Below are 23,291 nucleotides of genomic sequence, written 5' to 3'. Positions count from 1 at the left end.
AACATTAGTTTTTAGCATTTTTAGCATCAGAATTTCGTCTAGTATTTTTAGCATTAGTTTTTCGTTCTTAGTTAAATAATTAATTTGAAGCATGTTTATAGAGGATGAACTTGATGAAACCGTATCTAAATGCCATGGGCATTCACAGTCATTTTCTGTAGATGATGAGCTGTTATCATTTTCTAAAGAAGAAGAAAGGGGTATTTTTATTTCATTAACTTTTTTCTTAAAGTTTTTTAGATGACATTTATTAGCTTTGTGACCAGGTTTTCCACACTTATAGCAAATAATGGGTTTAGTGTCAACATTTTTTTCTATCTTTTCTTGTTTTTGTGAATTTCTTTTTGGGAATCTTTTATAAAATGTTTGGGTATTTTTTGTTAGACTTTTCTTAAATCTGGCAGATTTTGAGAGTTTTCTGCTAATCTTTTGTGATGGAGCTCTAAACATTTCTTTTCCAAATTGATAGCAGAAGTCTCCTAATTCTCTTCTAGATTTTTATTTTTCAATTTATTTTTTGAGTTTTAGCTTAGAGCACAGTTTTAGTCTAACCATATTGACTATTTGTATTAGCATCCCAAATGAATATAAACGATAATCAATAGTATCTGTATCATTGTTTTTTAGACTTTTTCGAACCTTTTCTGCAAATAGTTTAGGTAAGCCTGATATGAAATTTTCTTTCCAAAAAACATCATCACATCCAGAATTTAGGGAATATAGTTTGGATAAATAAATGTCTTTATACCATCTGAAGTCTGTTAAAGTAGGGCATTTTAGACTCATTAAAATTTCTCTATCCTTTTGGCCTATTTCATCTACTCTACCATTAAAGTGTAGAAAGATGGTTGATATTAAAGTCAAAAATCCATCAGGTTGTGGTTTTCCTTTGTCGTCTAATTCTGATTCTCCATTTTCATTTAATTTTACATGTTTTATTATTTCATCTCTTTCAGTTTGGCTTAACATATTATGCCACCATCCATATAATTGTCCGGTAAACCCACCTGCAACTGCAAGGGTCATATGTTCTACCGAAAGGTTGTATCTATGATAGGCATTTCCAAAAACTATCATTTGAGATATAGTGTTTATTATTTGATAATCTATTTGGCCATCTATATTCCATTCATATATTTCATTACCATTATAATGTTTGGTTGGATTTATTTTTTCTTCAAATTGGAGATCAACAGGTGTAGGTCTTCTATAATAATTTTTGTTTTTATTATAATAGTTTGGCCTAGAATATGAGGTTTTGGGATTTGTTTTTACTATAGAACAATCTTTGCTAATATCTACAAAAATAGAAAACATATCCTTATTATCTCATAATCTATTAGAAAAACTTCAAAGTAAAAAATATAATTATATTCATTTTGGTCTAATACAAGTAGCCATAGTTCCCCTAACAAGAACAGGTCTCAATACATCTACTCTACCTCATGTTAGAGATAGAAGACATCTCAAATTCTCTGATCAATTAATAGGAATGATCCAAGCTCCTTTAAATGATGGACTAGTGTTTTTTAACTGTTTCCAAAAATTTTCTGTTTCTTTAACAGATCCTACAATAACAAAATCTTTAACACTAGGAGTTCAAACAAAAAGATTTAACATGCCAAATTCAAAAAATATTTCCATAATTTACAGAATCTACTATAAATCTATGATGCCATTAATACCAAACGTTGCTTATCAAAGTCAAACGAAATGATTGACAACTTTGTTTCTAACAAATTTTCGGAACACAGTAATAACCCCAAAACAAATACAGTGGGATAGTATTGATCTAAATAGCTCTTGGAAAATTGAAGAAGCTCAAGAGCCAACTCCTAAAGAAGAAGATCAAATAGAAAGTATAACAGAACACCCTAATGGAACAATAGAAATAAATTTTGAAAACATTTGTCAAAAGAATTACATGATTTCTAGACCCTCTACCAGTTCTTCACGCAAATCCGTTGATCAGGTTACCAATAGAACATATAATACAGTTCCTACTCATATATCATACCCCATATATACAAAACAAAAGGAACAAACAAAACCTGACTACAACCCAACAGAATCTGATTTTGGAAGTCCTCCTAGACAAATAAACATGATAACTATAGAAAATAATTTTATCATAAATAAAGAATTGTTAAAAGAAGAAATAATAAAAAATCCTTTAAATAAGTGGTTTTTTCAAAACTTTTCAAAAACAGAACAAAAAATCATTAAAGAAAAATGGTTTGAAGAAATGAATAAAAAACAAACCCATATTCCATTATTCTTATGGTTAAAAACTCAAAATAATAATAATAATGTAACGCCCCGCCAAACGCTAACACAAATCCCAATGCCAAACCTCAAGGTACTAGGTGGCACCTCAAAATTTCGGCATGGTCTCCTCTGCTTATGTTAGCGTTTCACGGAACTCAAACCTGGTAAACCAATTTATATCAAAACCTGTATATAAAGCTGTAAATACAGGAAATGAACAGCGGAAGACTAATTACATTTAACATGTAAGTAGATCAGAGTGCGGAAGATTTATTAATATACAGGCTTACCAAAACACTCTCACTCTAACAGAGGCCTAAACTCTCAAATCCAAAAACTACATACATCCTGGATGAAACTGACAACACTAAGGGATGTGGCCCTAGTGCTCACCAGGCAATAAAATCTGATCGACCAGATACTCCTCAATTACTGCCTCTACGCCTGCCTCGACAACTGCAAGTGCTGAAACTAAAAAAAAATAGGAAGGAAAGGGTGAGTAACAATGGTTACCCAGTAAGTCCACAGCCAATTCCTACTAATAACCCTTTTTAAGCATGATCGAATAAAGCATACTGAACATTTTAATACATGCAAGGTTTTACAAGATAAAATACGATCAACTGGTACATATAGCCAGGGATGAGCAACTAAACAGTTTTAAAAATTACACATAGTATCAATCATCCATACTCATCATACATTTTTCATTTTATGCAAATAAGATTGCCAACATTGAAATAATAGACATGCTTCTCATTTATAATCCGAAATATAACAACAGATACATAATACAAATGGTGGAGTATTGGAATTAAAGAGTTGGGATTCACGACTGGATCGCTCCCAGTCAGGACATGATGTTACAACATAAATCTGGTTTTTAGTTCCTGATTTTGTGGCCGGTTGCTGCACTTACCACATGGGTGACCATTTATCCGGCTCAGGCTGGCCGTTTGACATGACCGTAAGCAATGGGTCTCTTTTCGATGTGTCAGAACGTTCGACTACTACTAGATTGTTAGTGATCACTGACTAATCATCTTCGTCTATGCCTATCAGGCGTGCATGTGATTCCCAAATGACACTCCACTCGTATACGACCACCTTTACAATACACGTTCACTGGTAAAGATAAGAAAGGAATGGACCCGGATTCCAGTTGTGACTCCACTCTCATACGCGTCCCATACCACGTATGAGTTTGGTGGTCCCTACCGTACATCCCAGGATAGTGTACCCCTCCGGATGATGTGACACACTATCCCTTCAAGCATTCACAAACCCTTTAACAGCTCACAAAATAGCTACGTACATATATGATTTTTCATTTAAAACAAAATAGAAATTAACAGAACAGGATTGAGAACGGATATCCAGTTCCTACCATGCAACCGTGGCCAATCGGCCTAAAATAAATAACAGTACTCAGCGCAAGCGCTAACATAATCGGAAATAAACATGCAACCCTTTCATTAATAACCTGGATATCCTTTCACCAACCTACACACAACATACAATGTAAAATGCAGACATCACCCCTCGGGTGTGATTCTGACATTTTACCGTTCATTCCCTTTTCCCATTCTCTCAACATTCTCATTTTTCATTCTTTCAAATCAACCATTCATTTTCAATCTTTCAAAGTCATTCTTTTGGTCTTTCCATTGAAAACCACCGAAGTTTATTCAAAAATAAGGTCCCAGCGATGCTCGAGACCAAGCTGTTAAAAATAGAGAAAGCTAGTGAAAATTTGGCTAAGTGTCAGAAACTCAATTTTTCAAAGTTCTCGAAATTAAAAACGGGGTTTTCGAAATGAAAGTCTTGATCATGAGATTCGACACCATATAGTTTTTGTAATCTAATTCAAAGAAACGCGAAAGTTATTTCATTTTGAAAACTTGTCGAAAACGTCGAAAATTACGTTTTGTTCTTGAAACCAAAATTCGGATTTTGATCCTTTGAGATTTGGGTCTTAAAACCATTCCCATTGTTCCGAAATGGGGGGTAAAACTTTAATTTCATTAAAGAACTTAAAGTAAATGGTGAGAAATAGTGTATAAGGTGTGAGGAGGTCAAGCCAAGAGTCAGAACACTGTTCTGGTCAAAACTGTGTCTGTCGGTGGCTGAATCAATATGCTGTCGGTGGAACCGACAGAATACACATCGGCAGGTGTCGGTGGGACCGACGGTCCTGCAGACAGAACAAAGTTTTCGGCGGTTTCTTGATTTCGTCGGTGGCAGAAGCAACATTCTGTCGGTGGGACCGACAGAATGCCTTCGGTAGGTGCCGGTGGCACCGACCCTTCCCACCTACAGCCTGAACCTCACTCGCGATTTTTGGGTTTTTCGATCCCTTTTTTGATTTCTTCTTCCATTCTTCGAACCATTCGACCCACCCACTTCTACCATGAATTTGAAATCAAACACAAATTTTTACGATTTAAATGCAAACAATAAGTTTTGTTTCAAAATCCTAAATGCACATTTCGGAAATCTAAAGCTACCAATAAGAATTGGAAGTCCCTTACTTGGTTGTGAACGCCAAGGGTACAAGCTAGCACTACAACTCAAGGTTGGATGGCTCAAGAGTCGAGGTTGGGCTGACTTGGATGCGAAACGAGCGAGGGTTTGCAAGGTATCCGACAATGACGTTCTCCTTTGCTTCTACAATGAAGTATATACCTAGCTCCTAACTCGATGAAGCCCTCGGATGGAATGTGTTGGGGTTTACTCGAGCTACCCGACTGTTTTTTTTTGGAGAATGGAGAAAACGAACAAGAATGGGTAAGTAAAGATGGTGAAGTTGTAGCTCTCGACGTGGCCGACAACTTTGTCTTTTTCGTCGATGTTCAACTCGGCTTCGTTTGCGCACAAACTTGATGACAATGGGTCGAAACCCTTGGATTGAGAGTGGCTGTCATTTGGGTTTCTTAGAGAATGAGAGAAAAATGAAATAAAAGAAAATCAGATTTTTCTTTTATAACACAGCTAAGGGCATACTTGTAATTTTCCCTCATTTCTAGTTTCGATCATAACTTAACTATTCGGACTCGGAAAACGACAAACGAATATACCATTTCAAATAATTTTTCGTTGTGGTTCTAATGGTGTGGTCGAATTTTCTTAATTCTCCCTCTAACAAAAATTTTCTATTTTGGGTCCCACTTAACGTGAAATTCGAGGATTTTATAACTTTTTCCTCCGAACTCGAATTCGAACTTGCTTACAAGCTAATGTATATATTTCGATCCTTTTGAATCTAATGGCGAAGTCGGTTTTCCTCAAAATTAATTATAGCAATATTCGAGTATTTTACTCTAAGTCTCTCATTCGATATTTGCCTCCAAATCTCACCATTTACTTTCCTCGAGATATGAGTTGAAAATCCGGGGTGTTACAAATAAGCTCTCTGTAAATATGATAAAACAAAAGGTACAAATATGGGAAACCTTAAAAAATGAAAAAATAGAATCTATATTTCCTCCATTCAGATCGATAAAAATCATGGGATCTATTGCAACTCCCCTTAAATCAGAAACTCAATTTCAAAAGGAAACTCCTTGTACCCAAAAGGATTTATCTCACATAATAGAGCAAAATAATTATACTAATACCTACCTTAATCAGTTAGGTAAACACTTTGAAAGTATTTCTAATACTAATAAAAAATTAAGACCAACACTTATAGGACAAACATCTAAAATATTAAATAAAGAACCTGAGAAGTCTACAAAAATAAAAAACACTTTTCACCTACAAGAAGGTTTAACACCAATTGACACTTCTGCCTCTTTTATTAAAGAGATAACAAAAAGGATTCAAGGAAATCTAAAAATAAATGTATTAACTGAAAACAAAGATAATACTTCAGAAACTCACTCACAATTATCAGATAATACTTTTGAGTCTGAATCACAATTATCAGATAATAATGAAAAAACCCCTCAAATAAATAAATTAAAAAGGTATAAAAATCCCAGAACCTCATATTCTAGGCCAAACTATTATAATAAAAACAAAAATTATTATAGAAGATCTACACCTGTTGATATCCAATTTGAAGAAAAAATAAATCCAACCAAACATTATAATGGTAATGAAATATATGAATGGAATATAGATGGACAAACAGATTATCAAATAATGAACACTATATCTCAAATGATAGTTTTTGGAAATGCCTGTCATAGATACAATCTTTCGGTAGAACATATGACCCTTGCAGTTGCAGGTGCGTTTACCGGACAATTATATGGATGGTGGCATAATATGTTAAGCCAAACTGAAAGAGATGAAATAATAAAACATGTAAAATTAAATGAAAATGGAGAACCAGAATTAGACGACAAAGGAAAACCACAACCTGATGGATTTTTGACTTTAATATCAACCATCTTTCTACACTTTAATGGTAGAATAGATGAAATAGGCCAAAAGGATAGAGAAATTTTAATGAGTCTAAAATGCCCTACTTTAACAGACTTCAGATGGTATAAAGACATTTATTTATCCAAACTATATTCCCTAAATTCTGGATGTGATGATGTTTTCTGGAAAGAAAAATTCATATCAGGCTTACTTAAACTATTTGTAGAAAATGTTCGAAAAAGTCTAAAAAACAATGATACAGATACTATTGATTATCGTTTATATTCATTTGGGATGCTAATACAAATAGTCAATATGGTTGGACTAAAACTGTGCTCTAAGCTAAAACTCAAAAAATAAATTGAAAAATAAAAATCTAGAAGAGAATTAGGAGACTTCTGCTATCAATTTGGAAAAGAAATGTTTAGAGCTCCATCACAAAAGATTAGCAGAAAACCCTCAAAATCTGCCAGATTTAAGAAAGTCTAACAAAAAATACCCAAACATTTTATAAAAGATTCCCAAAAAGAAATTTACAAAAACAAGAAAAGATAGAAAAAAATGTTGACACTAAACCCATTATTTGCTATAAGTGTGGAAAACCTGGTCACAAAGCTAATAAATGTCATCTAAAAAACTTTAAGAAAAAAGTTAATGAAATAAAAATACCCCTTTCTTCTTCTTTAGAAAATGATAACAGCTCATCATCTACAGAAAATGACTGTGAATGCCCATGGCATTTAGATACGGTTTCATGAAGTTCATCATCTATAAACATGCTTCAAATTAATGTTTTAACTGAGAGCGAAAAACTAATGCTAAAAATACTAGACAAAATTCCTAATCAAACACAAAGAACACAATACTTGATTCAAATAATGAAAAACATAAAAAATCAAGATTCAAAAGAAAAAAGCACAGAGAAAAAACAAAATGTTTCTACCTCATTTCAAGCATACTCATTAAAAGACATTTATTCTAGAGTAAACAAAATTGGATTAAAAGAATCTACTTCAAATCTTACGTTATCTAGTTTACAACATCAAATTAATCAATTAAAAGAAGAAATTAGCTTCTTAAAAGAACAAATATCTAAATTACAAATATCTTCAAACATTCAAACAGAGCCTGAAAAATTATCTGATACTGAAATACTAGATACCGAAATACAAACCAATGAATTTCTTAACACAATTACTCATTACAAATATCAAAAGTGGTATACTACCATAACCGTAAAAAATAAGAAATTTTTGAAAAAATTCATAGCCTTAATAGACTCAGGTGCAGACCTGAATTGTATACAAGAAGGATTAATCCCCATATCCTTTTGCGAACCCACAAATACTTCGCTAATCACAGCCAATGGAAAACAAATGAATATTAAATATAAAATAACAGATTCTTATATTTGCAAAAACAAAACCTGTATCTCAGTCCCTTTTCTTATAGTTCCAAACCTACAACAAGAAGCTATACTAGGAAACCCTTTCTTGAATCAAATACAACCATTTATAATGACCCAAGAAGGAATCCTTTGTAAAATAGAAGATACCGAATTACTCTTCGACTTTATAACACCCCCTACATATGGACAAGTTGATATATTAATAAACCTAATTAAATCCAAAGAAAGACAACTTACCCTAATAAATCAAGAAAATGAATTTCAAAAGATAAAACAAGACATCTCTAGCAACAAATTACAAACAAAAATAAAATATTTTGAACAATCTTTAATAAAAAATTGTTGTTCTGATGTACCAAATGCCTTCTGGTATAGAAAAACCCATCACGTAACATTACCCTATATTCCAAATTTCAACGAGAAAAATATACCTACAAAAGTTAGACCCATCCAAATGAACCCTCGATTTCTCGAATTATGTAAAGAAGAAATTCAGGATCTCCTCAACAAAAAATTAATAAGGAAATCAAAATCACCATAGAGTTGTGCTGCATTTTATGTTGAAAACGCAGTAGAATTAGAAAGATGGGCTTCCAGATTGGTAATAAACTATAAACCACTTAACAAAGTACTACAAGCAATAAGATATCCAGTACCAAATAAACAAGACCTTATTGATCGAGTAATAGAAGCAAACATCTTTTCAAAATTCGACTTAAAATCTGGATTTTGACAAATACAAATAAAAAATGAGGATAGATATAAAACAGCCTTCACAGTCCCTTTTGGACATTATGAATGGAACGTAATGCCATTTGGACTAAAAAATGCTCCAAGCGAATTCCAAAACATAATGAATGACATATTCTCAAAATTCTCAAAATTCATATTAGTTTATATCAACGATATATTAATATTTTCTCAAAACATAGACTCCCATTGGAAACATCTTTACATATTTAAAAAAATCATCTTACAAAATGGGTTAGTACTCTCCCAAAGAAAAATCCACATTTTCCAAACAAAAGTCCAATTTTTAGGATTCTCTTTTGAAAATAAAACTTACACTCATATAAATCGTGTTATTCAATTCACTGACAAATTTCCTGATGAAATTACAGATAAAAAATAGTTACAAAGGTTCTTAGGATGCCTCAATTATGTCCTCAATTTTATAAAAAATTTAAAAGCAGAACGCAAAATCCTCTTCGACTTTTTAAAAATTCCAAAGAAAAATAGTCTTAAAAAGATATGGACTACAAATCATACACTTGCAGTACAAAAAATAAAACAAACTGTTAAGGTACTACCTTGTTTGCAAATCCAAAATCCTGAATTACCAAAAATAATTCAAACAGATGCATCCAAAATAGGATATGGAGGAATATTGTTACAAAAAACAAAGGAAGAAGAACAAATAGTAAGATATACTACAGGAATTTGGAATCCCTGTCAACAAAATTATTCTACAATAAAAAAGGAAATATTAGCCATTATTCTAACAATTTTAAAATTTCAAAGTGATATATTAAACCAAAAGTTTTTATTAAAAATAGATTGCAAATCTGCAAAAGACGTTTTAGAAAAAGATGTCAAAAATCTTGCTTCAAAACAAATTTTTGCTAGATGGCAAGTATTACTTTCAATTTTTGAATTTGATATTGAATTCATCCTTGGTTCTCAAAATTGTCTCCCTGATTTTTTAACCAGAGAATTCCTTCAAAAGCCACAACAATGAGCAATTCCAAAAGCCATCAAAAGTCTAAAGGAAAAGATAAACTGCCTATTGAAATATCTCCTTCTCGATTCTCTCCAATATCTCCAAAGTCTGAATACTTTCACAAAATAAGTAAAGCTTTATTCTCTTTGTCCCAAAAGCAATATGAGTCATTAACTATTTCTCAAATTCAAAAATAATTATTGCCTGCAAATAACCTTTTTAATCCTAAACAACCTAATCTTTCGTCAAAATTCTACGAAGTCATCATTTCTCAAACACAAAGTGCAATTATATCCCACAATCTCGATCAAGATGGACAAATTGCTTATTCAAAAATCAAAATTCAAAAGATAATTTCTGAACAAGATTGGGGAGAGTCTTTCTGGACCTCCAAATATGTCAAATCTCCTTCCAACCAACAAATTCCCTTTACCTATTAGGATTATCAAAATGCTTGGGAATATGTTCTACTCATCCAAAATACCAAGGGTTCTCATTCTTGGTTCATCCAATTCTATCAAAATTTTAATAAACAGATCCCTTTTTGGTTCTTTAAATAGTGGTGGAAAAATTACGGCTCAATATCTGAAATCCTCCCTTTTGAACAAGTTACCCTCTTTGAAGAATTTATTAACAATAATAAATTCAAAATTGAAGATTTGAACTATCAAAATATGTTGTTCTTTGCACATACCAAGTACCCCTGGATCCTCAGATGGAATCATTCCAAAGAAATCCTCGACAGCTTCCCCATCTTTTTCAAAAATACCTATGTTAAGTGGTGGGACAAATACGATCAAACCAAAGCCGCTGAATCATCTTCTTTGAAGAACTCGCTCCTGAAGATTTCTCAGTCAGATTTTCCAAAATTACTAAAAGCTCAAACAACCTCAAAATCTTATGCCAATGTAGCAGCATCTGCAACAGCGACTCCAACTACTTCACCAGCAAAAGTTTCAGCTCAAGATTTTCTGATAGCCATTGAACAAATGCAAAAGATCTCTAAAGAACTCAAAAGCCTCAAAGATACTATGTCAAGCCGCGGATCTATTACTGCTAGGTCCTCTTCTTCTAATAGTCCCTTTGAAAATGATGATGACGATGTAGAGCAGTTTTCATTCTAAATATGTATAATACAGGTACAATACAAAAGGATAACCATCATCGCTTTTCGAGAAATGGTCAGCTAGTCAAAAGAAGAGTTTGCCAGTCAAAAGAAGAATTATTAAAGCTACTATAGTCTACTTTTATCTGTCTTTTTAGCTTTTAACTGTAGTAGTTCGTCTGTATATTGTCAGTGGGTTCTGACAGTCAAAATTAATAATTCTCTCTACTTGGCTCGAGAGAATTTTGTCTATCACATGCATCTACTTTCTTTTCTTGTCTGTCACATGCATCTACTTTTTCTTTTAATTTTTTTGGTCACATGTATCTACCTTCTTTTTCTTTTAACTTTGTCGGTCACATGCATCCAAAAATTGAGATCCATTCTCATCTATAAAAGGAGGTGTTTTTGCCTCTCAAAGGACACGCAGAAAATAAGATCTAATCCTTGATCATTCTCCGACTTTCATCTCCGACCTTCATCTCCGACCAATCCCTGATCATTCTCGACCTTCATCTCCGACGATTCTCCGATCATTCTCCGACCTTCATCTCCAACCTTTATATCCGACCAAAAGTTTTCTTCAAACATTTTTCAAACGTCTACTCAAATCTCAACAAATCTCTTTTATAAGATTATTTTAATTGAACTAAATACTATAAAATGCAACACTAAAAATGTATCTTATCTATATATAATTTATATATATAGATATATATATATATATGGGTGACGTTTACGCCTATTACGACCCCCATGACCCCCCGTCACGGCCCCCCCGATGTCAGCGGTTCGATTCACACTAGATCTACGGTCCAGATCGGGTGTAGTGGTACAATCGATTGTAAAATAACGAATTTTCGTTATTTGCAAACGCCTCCCCGTAAACAAAAGAAAAAAATAGATCTGATGTCTCCATCCATCTTCGTCTTCTTCTTCACTCTCTTCCTCTTCGACTCAGATCTCCTTCTTCCGATCGAAAAACATATCGGCGTCATCTTCTTCGTTTCACTCTTCGATCTGCCAACTATTCCCACCCATCGCGATGATTCAAACTGATATTCGAATCACCCAAAAACGAAGACCCAAAAATAGATCTATTTTTTTTTCGACTTCATCTGCTAACGACGACGATCTTTTTCCTTCCTCTTTGTTTGCAACGGCGCCGACGAAGGTCGCGGCTTCGTCCTCATCTCTCTCTCTCTTTCTCTCCAAAGATAAGGTAAACCCTTAATTTATTTTTAGTCTAAAATGGTGAATAATTTTTTGTTTATGCACATCTTTGTGTTGATGTGAGGTACTAAATGTGGATTCGGTGTCTATTTCAGTTAGCTTCGAAATCAAAACGTTTCATGAAAATGTTTCGATTAGTTTGAAAATTTATACAATTTTCATGGAAATGATGTGAAAATATTAACGAAATTTTTATGAAACTGTAAGAATGATGAAACATATACTAAAACAGACTTGAAAGTCATCGAAATAGAACCAAAGGGTGGTCGTAGATCAGATAGAGAGATGCCGTTCTTTTGCCTTGGAGAGTTTCATGGTTCTCTAGGCTATTAATATCCTTGTTTTTTGAGTTTCTTTGTGATTGGGATTGTGTGTGTGTGTGTGTTGGTCCATTCTCCTTGTGATTGAGTTATGGACTTCAAATATCTTTCCTCTTTCTACTCTCTAATAATATGACCCACAGTTAAATTCAATTGGATACTGAGGCTCTTGTACTGGGGCTCTGCTATGTTTGAGTATGGCTAGTGTGTTGGAATCTTATTTATGGTTGGTTGTATCTTGGAAAAGCATCTCTGGTCAGGACTAAAAAAATTTTATTAAAAACTTTGGTTCTATTTGTTAAATTGGAAAAAAAAAATGTGTTGAATTGTTTTTGACATTTGTGTGTTGTATATTAGAGAGTGCTATTATTTGTTGGTGTTATTGCTGCTTAGCTGTTATATGGGACATAGTCCAAAAACTTGTTTTTTTTTTTTTGTTGTAATTTCATGTTCTGAATTGTATGTATGAAAAATGTACATGAGTTTTTATAGTTTTATATAAAATTTGTATGTATGAAAACTGTACATGAGTTTTCATAGCACTTCTATAATCCTAATTGTTAGGCAGGGAGTTTAAAATTTGTTGTAGTTTTTATATGATTTGCTTTTCTTTTTAATACTTAGTCTCTGTGATATTTTCATTTTGAAAATAATCCAACTACTTTCTTGAATTTTCTCATCCTTAAATAAAACTCTTTGATCTTTGCTTTTAATGCATCTAATTTGTGCTGAATTTTTACATGGTTCATGTCATTGACCTTCTATTCATCTAGGCTCAACCATTGGATAACATGGATGAGCATTGAAGATTTTAAATTCATATATTGGATGGAATATGCACACCGGATGTGGGGAAGGGGGCTTGGTGTCATGTTTGCTCTTCCATTTACATATTTTCTTAGCAAGGGATTTATAACCTTTCGACTTAGTCTGAGACTCTCGTCTCCTTGCACTTGGTGCTGGGCAGGGACTAATTGGCTGGTGGATGGTGAAAAGTCATTTAGAAGTAAGAAGCGCTTTAACATTTTTTTAAGGTGTGTTGACTTGTTTTAGTCATGAAATTCACTAATATGGTTCTGCTTTCGTAGGAGCCAATTTCAGAATATGTTCAGCCGAGAGTCCGCCCTTACCGTCTTGCGGCTCATCTTACATCAGCATTTGTTATATACTGTGGCCTTCTTTGGACTGGTCTTTCAATTGTCATGCCTGAACCACCTTCTGAATCTCTTGCTTGGGTTCGTGGGGTATCTAAAGTTCAGAGACTTGCCCTCCCTATAAGCTTCCTTGTTGGCATTACTGGTGTGTCAGGAGCTTTTGTCGCAGGAAATGATGCTGTATGAAATTATTCCCATTCTCATTTGTTTCATTATTTTCAAATATTTAGTGGATAGCCTAGGTGGTTGTCACTTGTCACCCAAAAGCAAATTATGATGTAATAGTTGATCACATGCTCGGTTACCAGGGTCATGCTTTTAATACTTTTCCAAAGATGGGTTATACATGGATTTCAGATGATATTTTTAGCATGGAACCACTTATGTACAACTTCTTTGAGAATACATCAACCGTACAGGGAACCTTTTCCATGTTAAGTTATTGGGTATACAGATACTTTCATGGTTTTATTTGTTGATTCGACAGTTTAAATTGTAGTTATCTATCAAAATATTTTTTATGACAGTGTTTTCCTAACCATTACGGTGATTTAGTCTCTCTATTTTTGTAATTGACCATGCTTTTCAAATAAGGCAGACTTGATTTGCTTCCAATTCAGTAAACTATGTGCACTAGCTTAAAATGAGAAATGGCTAATAAGGCCTTTCATACCCAGAAGTTCTTTAAAGAGTATTATTATTTCAGTAGTAATTAAATTATATTCATTTTTTTATTGTTTTACAGCTCGATCATCGTATTTTAGCAACCACCACATTGCTTTCAATCTGTGGTTTGTGGTGGGCGACAAGAAAGTTGGACATACATCCTGCAATGAAATCTTTAATTGGGAGCACCATGGGCATGGCTGGTCTTCAGGTTGTTTTGTGTTCACGTGTATTTAAAATGTGTCTTTCCTAGTGCCAGTACGTTTTTTAAGTAATTACTTAGTAACTGTTTCCTTAATTTTATCATTATTGCAGGTCACACTGGGAATATCAACACTTCTCTCATTAGGCAGTTATGAACATGGAAAGCCTTTATGATTTTTCGACAAGGTAGTGCTGCTGATCGGCAAGTATTTAAAGAGATGAAAAGGAAACCTGTAATCTATTGTTACTTGGTTCATTTGATGTTGTAGTCTTGTCGAAGCCAATTATAGCTACATTAGGCCTTTTTACCAGTTGGATATTTAGTAATTTGTAAGATTTTGATTAATGGAAATGCTTTTGTAGAGTTCAATACAGAACTGTTGAATTGGGAACAAGTTGGAACTTCTCAATCTCTTGCAAATTTTCTTTTCTTGATTCGGTTATTTGTTAATTCTTTGGTCTTTGTAACTAACAACAACAAAATTAGAATTTCCACGCGTGACTATGGCAGGAAGATAGGGTCTTTGGGGTCTATTTAAATCATTGATGTGCCCTGGTTTCACATAATTACATCACCAATTTTGGGCTCATAGATTCTATCCACATTTTCATTATGCCTCTGTGGTTTAATTATTATGTTGTAGAAAAAAAATTTGGGTGGCTCATAAGCTTTAGACATCTTAAGAGAGAATATTTCACATGTTGGTTGTTGAAGTATAATCATCATGGTTGAAAGCATATCAGCATGAGTTTCCTCAATGAATTTAGGAGATTAGCCCTCTTTAATTAATCATTCTCTTATTTTAGTTATTTTTTATTCATTATAGACGATAGTATTATCAAGTTACAAATCAGGCTGGTAATATTTGATCTCTGAGAGAATTTTGTTTTTAACTTATTCAACCTACCACGGACCAAAATAGAAAATTGGAGCCAAAGTAAGCACCACATTGCCAAATGAAGTTAGGAGAAGTGTTTGTAACTATTAACTTTGACGCTGTTGATTACACCTTTATTGGTCATGGGTTCAATTTTGAGCAGAGAATATTATTTAGTGTTTTTTTTTTTTTTTCACCTACTTGAACTTGAGTGGTGAGATGGTCAATGGCTATGATGGGTTTGCTATACATATCCATCACTGAGGTCTATAGGTTTCAAAGGTTGGGCAACCAGCACGTTGTTTGATGTTTAGTAAATGAATTCAGCTGACCTTATGCCACAGTGATCATTCCAACAAAATGGTGATGAATATATAGAAAATAAAAGGGAAGAAAATGATGGCATTTCTATTGAAGGACAGGGGTTTTGTATGTTGTTGAATGGGTCACTTTCTCAACAAACAAAAAGGAGAGAATTACAACTCAGACCACATTGAACTTGATCTAATATTCACCTTTAGCTACCCTTGCACTTGACCTGCTTTAGATTTATGATCCACTCAACATGACCATTAATATAAACTGAATTCCAAGGTGCAAAATACAAACAAGCTGATTAGTTTAAACATGACGATACATAAATTACAAATGAGAAACATTTTAGACAATGACTTCACGGCCTAAAGAACATAAGTACAACACAAATAGAAGTCTGGACTTAATGGAAAACATTCAACTATGGTTCTAAGCTGATCTAGGAAGAGCTTGAACTACCACACATCTGTAATTGCGACAGTCAAGCAAGTAGAAAGCTTCATTCTAGGACTGACAGCGGCAGAAATGGATGAAAGAATATCTGGTTTTGCCTTGATATCAACCCACTCGTTCCCCACCAAATCCATGGAACTCCTTATATCCCTTTTTTGGAAAGTTGAGAACCTATCCTCACCTGACATTAAAGAGAAAAAGATTATTATTCTTCCCATTACCAGTGAAGAAAAGTAAATAGAAGTTGGACAAGAAAATGAATTCCATGGAAAACGCACAATCATTGACCTAAAAAACATATTTACCATGTGCAATCATAGAGACCCTTAATAATTTTCTTCTCATCGGATTTTACATGAAAGTCCATTCAAAATTATGATTTTTTCTCTTCTGCGTGGATGACCATATAACAAAACAGATTGATTGTAGCAGATATCAGACAGTCTCCATATTGGAAAAATGTAAACAGAAGTTCGGCCCATAGCTCAATTGGATGTTGATTTCTCTCTCAACATTGAGGTCAATGAACCCATGTAGAGAATAATAGCAAACAAGATGGGGAATAATGGTGTGATTTAAGGAAATTATTTGAAATTTAATAACATAGAAAATTAAGAATAAAGTAAAATTTCAATTAGTGTGAGCAATCAAATGTGGGCTGGATACCATCACTAGATTAGATGCATTAAAAGAAAAGCTCAAAAAGTTTTATTTAAGGATGAGAAAATTAAAGAAAATAGTTGGATTATTTTCAAAATGAAAATCACATGGGGAAACTAAGTATTAAAAAGAAAAGCAAATCATATAAAAACTACAACAAATTTAAACTTCCCTGCCTAACAATTAGGATTATAGAAGTGCTATGAAAACTCATGTACAGTTTTCATACATACAAATTTTAAATAAAGCTATAAAAACTCATGTACATTTTTCATACATACAATTCAGAACATGAAATTACAAAAAAAAAAAAAAAAAAAAACAAGTTTTTGGACTATGTCCCATATATCAGCTAAGCAGCAATAACACTAACAAATAATAGCACTCTCTAATATACAAACACAAATGTCAAAAGCAATTCAACACATTTTTTTTCCAATTTAACAAATAGAACCAAAGTTTTTAATAAATATTTTTTAGTCCTGACTAGAGATGCTTTTCCAAGATACAACCAACTATATAAGAAGATTCCAACCACTAGCCATACTCAAACATAGCAGAGCCCCAGTACAAGAGCCTCAGTATCCAATTGAATTTAACTGTGGGTCATATTATTAGAGAGTAGAAAGAGGAAAGATATTTGAAGTCCATAACTCAATCACAAGGAGAATGGACCAACACACACACACATACAATCCCAATCACAAAGAAACTCAAAAAACAAGGATATTAATAGCCTAGAGAACCATGAAACTCTCCAAGGTAAAATAACAGCATCTCTCTATCTGATCTACGACCATCCTTTGGTTCTATTTCGATGACTTTCAAATCTGTTTTAGTATATGTTTCATCATTCTTACAGTTTCATAAAAATTTCATTAATATTTTCACATCATTTCCATGAAAATTGTATAAATTTCCACACTAATCAAAACATTTTCATGAAACATTTTGATTTCGAAGCTAACTGAAATGAACACCGAATCCACATTTAGTACCTCACATCAACACAAAGATGTGCATAAGCAAAAAATCATTCACCATTTTAGACTAAAAATAAAATAAAAATAAAAATAAATTAAGGGTTTACCTTAGGGTTTCTTTGGAGAGAAAGAGAAAGAGAAAGAGAGAGAGATGAGGACGAAGCCGCGACCTTCGTCGGCGCCATCGCAAACAAAGAGGAAGGAAGAAGATCATCGTCGTTAGCAGACGAAGTCGAAAAAAAACAGATCTGTTTTTGGGTGATTCGAATATCAGTTTGAATCGTCGCGATGGGTTGGAATAGTTGGTAGATCGAAGAGTGAAACGAAGAAGATGACACCGATCTGTTTTTCAATCGGAAAAAGGAGATCTGAGTTGAAGAGGAAGAGAATGAAGAAGAAGACGAAGATGGATGGAGAAATCAGATATGTTTTTTTTTGGTTTTTTACGGGGAGGCATTTGCAAATAACGAAAATTCGTTATTTTACAATTGATTGTACCACGATACCCGATTTGGACCGTAGATCTAGTGCGAATCGAACGGCTGACATCGGGGGTCGCGATTGGGGTCGTAATGAGGGTCTGTAGGAACGTCACCCATATATATATATATTATATATAATTCAAATAAATACTCTTAATTAAAAATTGATGCAAACTAAATAATGCAAAAATTATTCAAACTAAAAAAATATTGAATAAATACTCTTAATCAAATTAAAATTACAAAGATTAAATAATAATTATCAAAAATGAAAAATAAACAACTTATAAATAAGTTTGGTGTTACAAATTTCCATCCTCCTCTTTGTTCAAAATGATTCAAACTTTAAAATAAAATATAAAAAATTACACAAATTAAAAAAGGTGAGGCTTACATCACAATAGGTTTAGTGCATCCAAATAGGTTGGCACTCACTCACCTATCTACCATTTGCATTCTACCTTAAACAAATGACATGAAATATCTTTTTCTTATCAAATTTTAATTTTTCCAATCTCATCTTCCAATCTTTGAATTTCCCTTTACTCTTTTCCACTTTCAGTGAGAAACAAATTCTTCAAATAAATCAAGGCTTGCGCAGACTCCGACAACAAACGACTTCTATACATAGAGAGAGTTTTCAACCTAAACTAAAAGTAGACTCAGATGTAACTTTAGAAATATGAATCATTAGTAAATCACGTGCCAATATGAAAAACACTCAATATTGTCCTTGTTCGAGATATGATTTTTCTATGGTAAACTTACCAATTTGTCCAAATTCATAAATTTTATTATTGAGTCAAATTAAATAGACTTTTGATCATAAATCTTTGTAAAGTTTAACTTCAAAAATATTGTGCGGAAGCAAAACAAAAGTTAAAGAAAACAAAAAACAATCACATAGAACATAAGATTTACCTGGTTCATCAAATTACCCATGTCCATTGAGAGGAGGGAGCAGATCAATCCAATATGACTATCGTAAGGGGTCTCACAAAGCAATCAAAAGAGCAAAACATAAATAACATGCCTAGTAAACTGACATGGTCATTTCCTTCGACTCCAGGTCTTGGCCTGATCTCCTTCACTTGGCAAAATGACCTTTTTATTTTTGATTTGTCTCTCTAATGCCAATAGAAATACTAGACATCTCACAACATAAACCTTTTTTTATTATTCCCTCACTACTAATAGTATAATGGAATTAATGACACAAAGTCAAAAATGAATTTTGAACGAACAAGCTTTATGACCTACTCCAATGAATTCTCCCATAACAAAGTCCCATTATGAATTTTAGTAGAATAACACAATCAAGAAACATAGTTATTTCCTTGAAAGTATCAAGGGAATGTTATAAATGGAACATGTAAGGATAGTAAGGCCTATTGATTTTTTTTTCTGTTTTTTTGCTGCTCTTCGTAAATAAATGTCATAACAATAAACAATAGATGGATCACCATCAATCACATATCTCTATCTCTTATTAATTTGATATAATCCGTACTATCTCTAGATTGTCTCTGTTTCTATGACACAATCAAGAGGCTTACTATAACTTTTTTGTAGGGGACTACAATTTTTTTTTATTAAATAAAAGACAATTATTCCAATATTGAGTGAATTTCTGAGCACTTAAAGACTCTCATGAGTCCATATACAAAGTATCTTCCACCCTTTCTACTATTAATTGATTCACCATTACTAAGTCTTGGATCATGGGTCATGGATCCAATCGTGGATCTCGTGACTTAGACGGTGACAAGTTTTCTCCAATGTTACTCATGTTGATCATACCATTGTCACAACATGTCTCCATCTTATCAGTATCTTGGTACTCCTTTTTTTTCGATTTAATCTTCTTTTAGTTAATAAACTCAGTCATTCCTAAAATCATTCCATCACATTCTTTCGTGATTTTTATTTTATATTTTTGAAGATTTGGCTTAGAAGATGACAATTGGAATAGGTATGGAGGACTATTCCCACGACCATTTCTTTCTCTTTCTACTTGACTTTCTTCTTCACATAAACTTTGGCAAAAATGTTTAGGAGACCTTTCATTGCATCGCCTTAAATAAGTAGGTCAATTAGTTTATAAATTTCTTTTTTTAAAGACTCGCAACTACATTGAGGAGAATAGGAGGTGCTCCATATTAGATTTTTAACGTTGAATTAAAAATTAAATGATGTTACAAAGCCAGAATATTCGCAATAATTACGCAAAAATTCCAAAAAGGTTTATAATTTCGATTTTTGCAAAAATCAACGTTACAAAAAAAAAATCGTAAGAAAACTCTATGAAGATTATTATACATAAACTTAAATGAAACACTTATGTTCATTACCTTCTTCTAACTTTGACTCTTACCCTAAACCCTAAATCATTTTCATCTTCATTGACTACCTTGGTGTATGTTTGCAAACCATGATGAAGAAAAGAAAATACTTCATGATCTTGATTGATCTTTATATTAGCATAGAAGGATTTAAGAAAGCTTTGACAAGTTTTTGTTGGATTGCACTCTTCATAGAGACTATAAAGTTCAGGTGAGGTGATGTGTTTAGACTTTAAAGATTGATACTTCCTCTGTGAAGGAAGGAAAATAATACTAGCAGAAGCCATCACTATGTGCTACTGAAAATGTGTAAACCTTCTTATTAGGTTTAATTTATTCGTTAGAAAATGTAATTAAAGCTAAATTATAGAAGTTTTTGAGAAATTTTGTGGAGAAATCTAGATTAATGCATGTAGCCAAGAAAGTAAAAAGAAAAAAAAAATAAAAAAGCCCACCCTTCCCATGATATAAAGTCGATTTTTAGAAACATTGATGTTATATATTCAATATAACATTGATTTTATAAAAAATCGACGTTATATGTATGTGGCTTTTTCGATATTTTGGATTTTTATTATAATGTCAGTTTTTAGTAAAATCGACTATCGACGACAAATTTCACAGATCTACCTCATGATTCATGAAATAAGATCGCAAATGGTTTTATATTGATTTTGATGACAATAGAGATACAAATTTCAATATCATCCTCTGATTAACAATCAAATACAAAAATAAAGATGATGATGTTTATGTAGTTTTCTTCTCTTCAAGCTTCGTCCGTAATCGGTTGAGAATGTTGCTTTGATGGTAGCTTTGTTATGCCTGATCTTCTATAGTCTTTTTATGAATTTCTTCTCTTCATACTTTGCGTTTTATCGATTGAGAAAGATTTCTTGGCTTTTGGAAAAGAACTTTAGGCTTGAGCTTCTCTTTAATCAGAATTTGAGTCTCTTGAAGAATTTTGTTTCATCTTTGGAGGAGAGCTTAAGAGCTTCTCCTTCTTTAGAGGGAGAATTTTAGTCTTCTGAGAGAAAGTGATCCAAGTCCCTTCCAAATGAGAGGGGCTTTGGTATTTATATACCTAGGACAAGGGGATATTTTCAATTATGCCCCAACCTAACTGGATTTTACATAATCGATTAAATGATATTTGGTTATTGATCCAACCCATTTTAGTGGGCTTTGATTTTAACCATGGGCTAACCTGTTTGTTGGGTGTATAGGCCCAATACTTAATACACATCACTTAGATTTGTTGGATCATGGGTTTTATCTTCGTAAACCCAAACCCAAATCATATGAGGCCCATCTCAATCAACGGGCCCCAATTTAGACTTGTGAGCCTAATTTTGATTTAAAGACTTTCGTTAGTTTAGAAAGCAATATGGACCCATTTAAATTTTAATGCCTATAAATGCCCCCTCAAAGGTGCGTTGACGGAACTTCAGCTAAACGCTATGCATCCTCAATCTTGAGTCAAGTTAGGTATCTATTCGTTTTGCAACTCGAAACAAAACCAATCAACCACTTTTTTATAATAAATTTTTTTTTTGAATATATTATTATATATGTACTTTTCATTCGAAACTTTTTGATTTTCTTTTGATGGAAACAAAGTATTTTCCATTAAATCATTTTCATTTAAAATATTTTCAAAATTTTTTTTTATTTGAACAAATGTATATATATATATATATATAATTAAAAATGTTTTTTTTTAATATTTAAAGAATTTTTTTTTACAACAAAACATTTCAATTTTTTGGAAAATGTTTTACTTTTTGAAAAACATAATTTTTTTTTTTGGTTGGAAAGAGAAGTACAGAGAAGACAAGACCTAACTGTTGCAATTTTATATAACTCCCTTTTCCTTTATAAAGTTTATTACTGAACAAACTTTACTCCATGGATTGGTCTAGTGACAACTTAGCAAGGTTTCAAATCATATAAGATATATTAGCCTATGTTAGAATTTAAAGGGTTGAATTTGAATTCAAGTAGTTTTAACCATATGGTAAATCAATCTATTAACCATAAGGTAATTCAATTCCATGTTTGCTTTTTTTTTTTTTTTCTTTATGCTTTATGTTTTTTTACTTTATTCCTTTGTTGATAATTTTGTTTTGCCTTGAGTAATTTTAGTCCCATATCGACTAGGAGAAGAATTGATTTGTAATACTTAAATAGTTGTACTTCTAATAACTTTAAAGTAGATAGAAGTAGTGGGCGGGCTCACACGCGCACACAGGGGCCCAAGAGGAAAACCCAAGGTTCTAATTGGGATTTGGATCCACCGGTCCAAAAACCTTAATGCGTGTGCGCACGTACGACGTGCTCACAGGGGGGTGCAAAATCTCGGATTTGCACCTCATATGGGTTATGCAAAGGCTCGTTTAAAAATTTTATGACGTATTATTTTGAACCAGTGTGTTTTTTTTGAACCAGTACATTATGTCTGTTCTTGAAGAGGTTTGTGACTGTTCTAAACAGTCACTTTCTCTTTATTTATTTTCAAGGTTTAATCGATTTAGGACACTTGATTTCCCTACTATTTTATTTTTTATTTTTTATTTTCGACTACCAGTATATCTTTATTATTCATTGTGAGAACACGCAAGATCGTCGAGTTTGAAGTTACTTTCCAATTTAGAGTACCATTTTGGATACGTGGGTTGTTGTATCTTGCAGAACGAACACCTACAGACTGTAGTACCATAGCAGGGGCA

General features: G+C 32.9%; 1 protein-coding gene and 1 long non-coding RNA gene across 2 annotated transcripts; one reads left to right on the top strand and one right to left on the bottom strand.

Moving 5' to 3' along the window:
- Positions 1-13,074: 13,074 nt before the first annotated feature.
- Positions 13,075-14,862, top strand: LOC147398152 (heme A synthase COX15-like). Its single transcript, XM_086447299.1, has 3 exons — positions 13,075-13,759; positions 14,325-14,456; positions 14,561-14,862. Exons 1-3 carry the CDS (start codon positions 13,628-13,630, stop codon positions 14,621-14,623), a joined length of 327 nt encoding a protein of 108 aa, XP_086303425.1. The 5' UTR covers positions 13,075-13,627; the 3' UTR covers positions 14,624-14,862.
- Positions 14,863-15,875: 1,013 nt separating this feature from the next.
- Positions 15,876-18,285, bottom strand: LOC147398151 (uncharacterized). Its single transcript, XR_015179776.1, has 2 exons — positions 17,846-18,285; positions 15,876-16,276 (listed from the first exon to the last, which is right to left on the bottom strand). It is a non-coding gene; the product is annotated as an uncharacterized LOC147398151 (long non-coding RNA).
- Positions 18,286-23,291: the final 5,006 nt, after the last annotated feature.

This window comes from Akebia trifoliata, chromosome 7, assembly GCF_017979445.1.
Source record: "Akebia trifoliata isolate Shusen 1 chromosome 7, ASM1797944v1, whole genome shotgun sequence".
Lineage (NCBI taxonomy): Eukaryota > Viridiplantae > Streptophyta > Magnoliopsida > Ranunculales > Lardizabalaceae > Akebia > Akebia trifoliata.
Note: the sequence above shows the minus strand (reverse complement) of the source record. Positions and strands in the feature narration are given on the sequence as shown.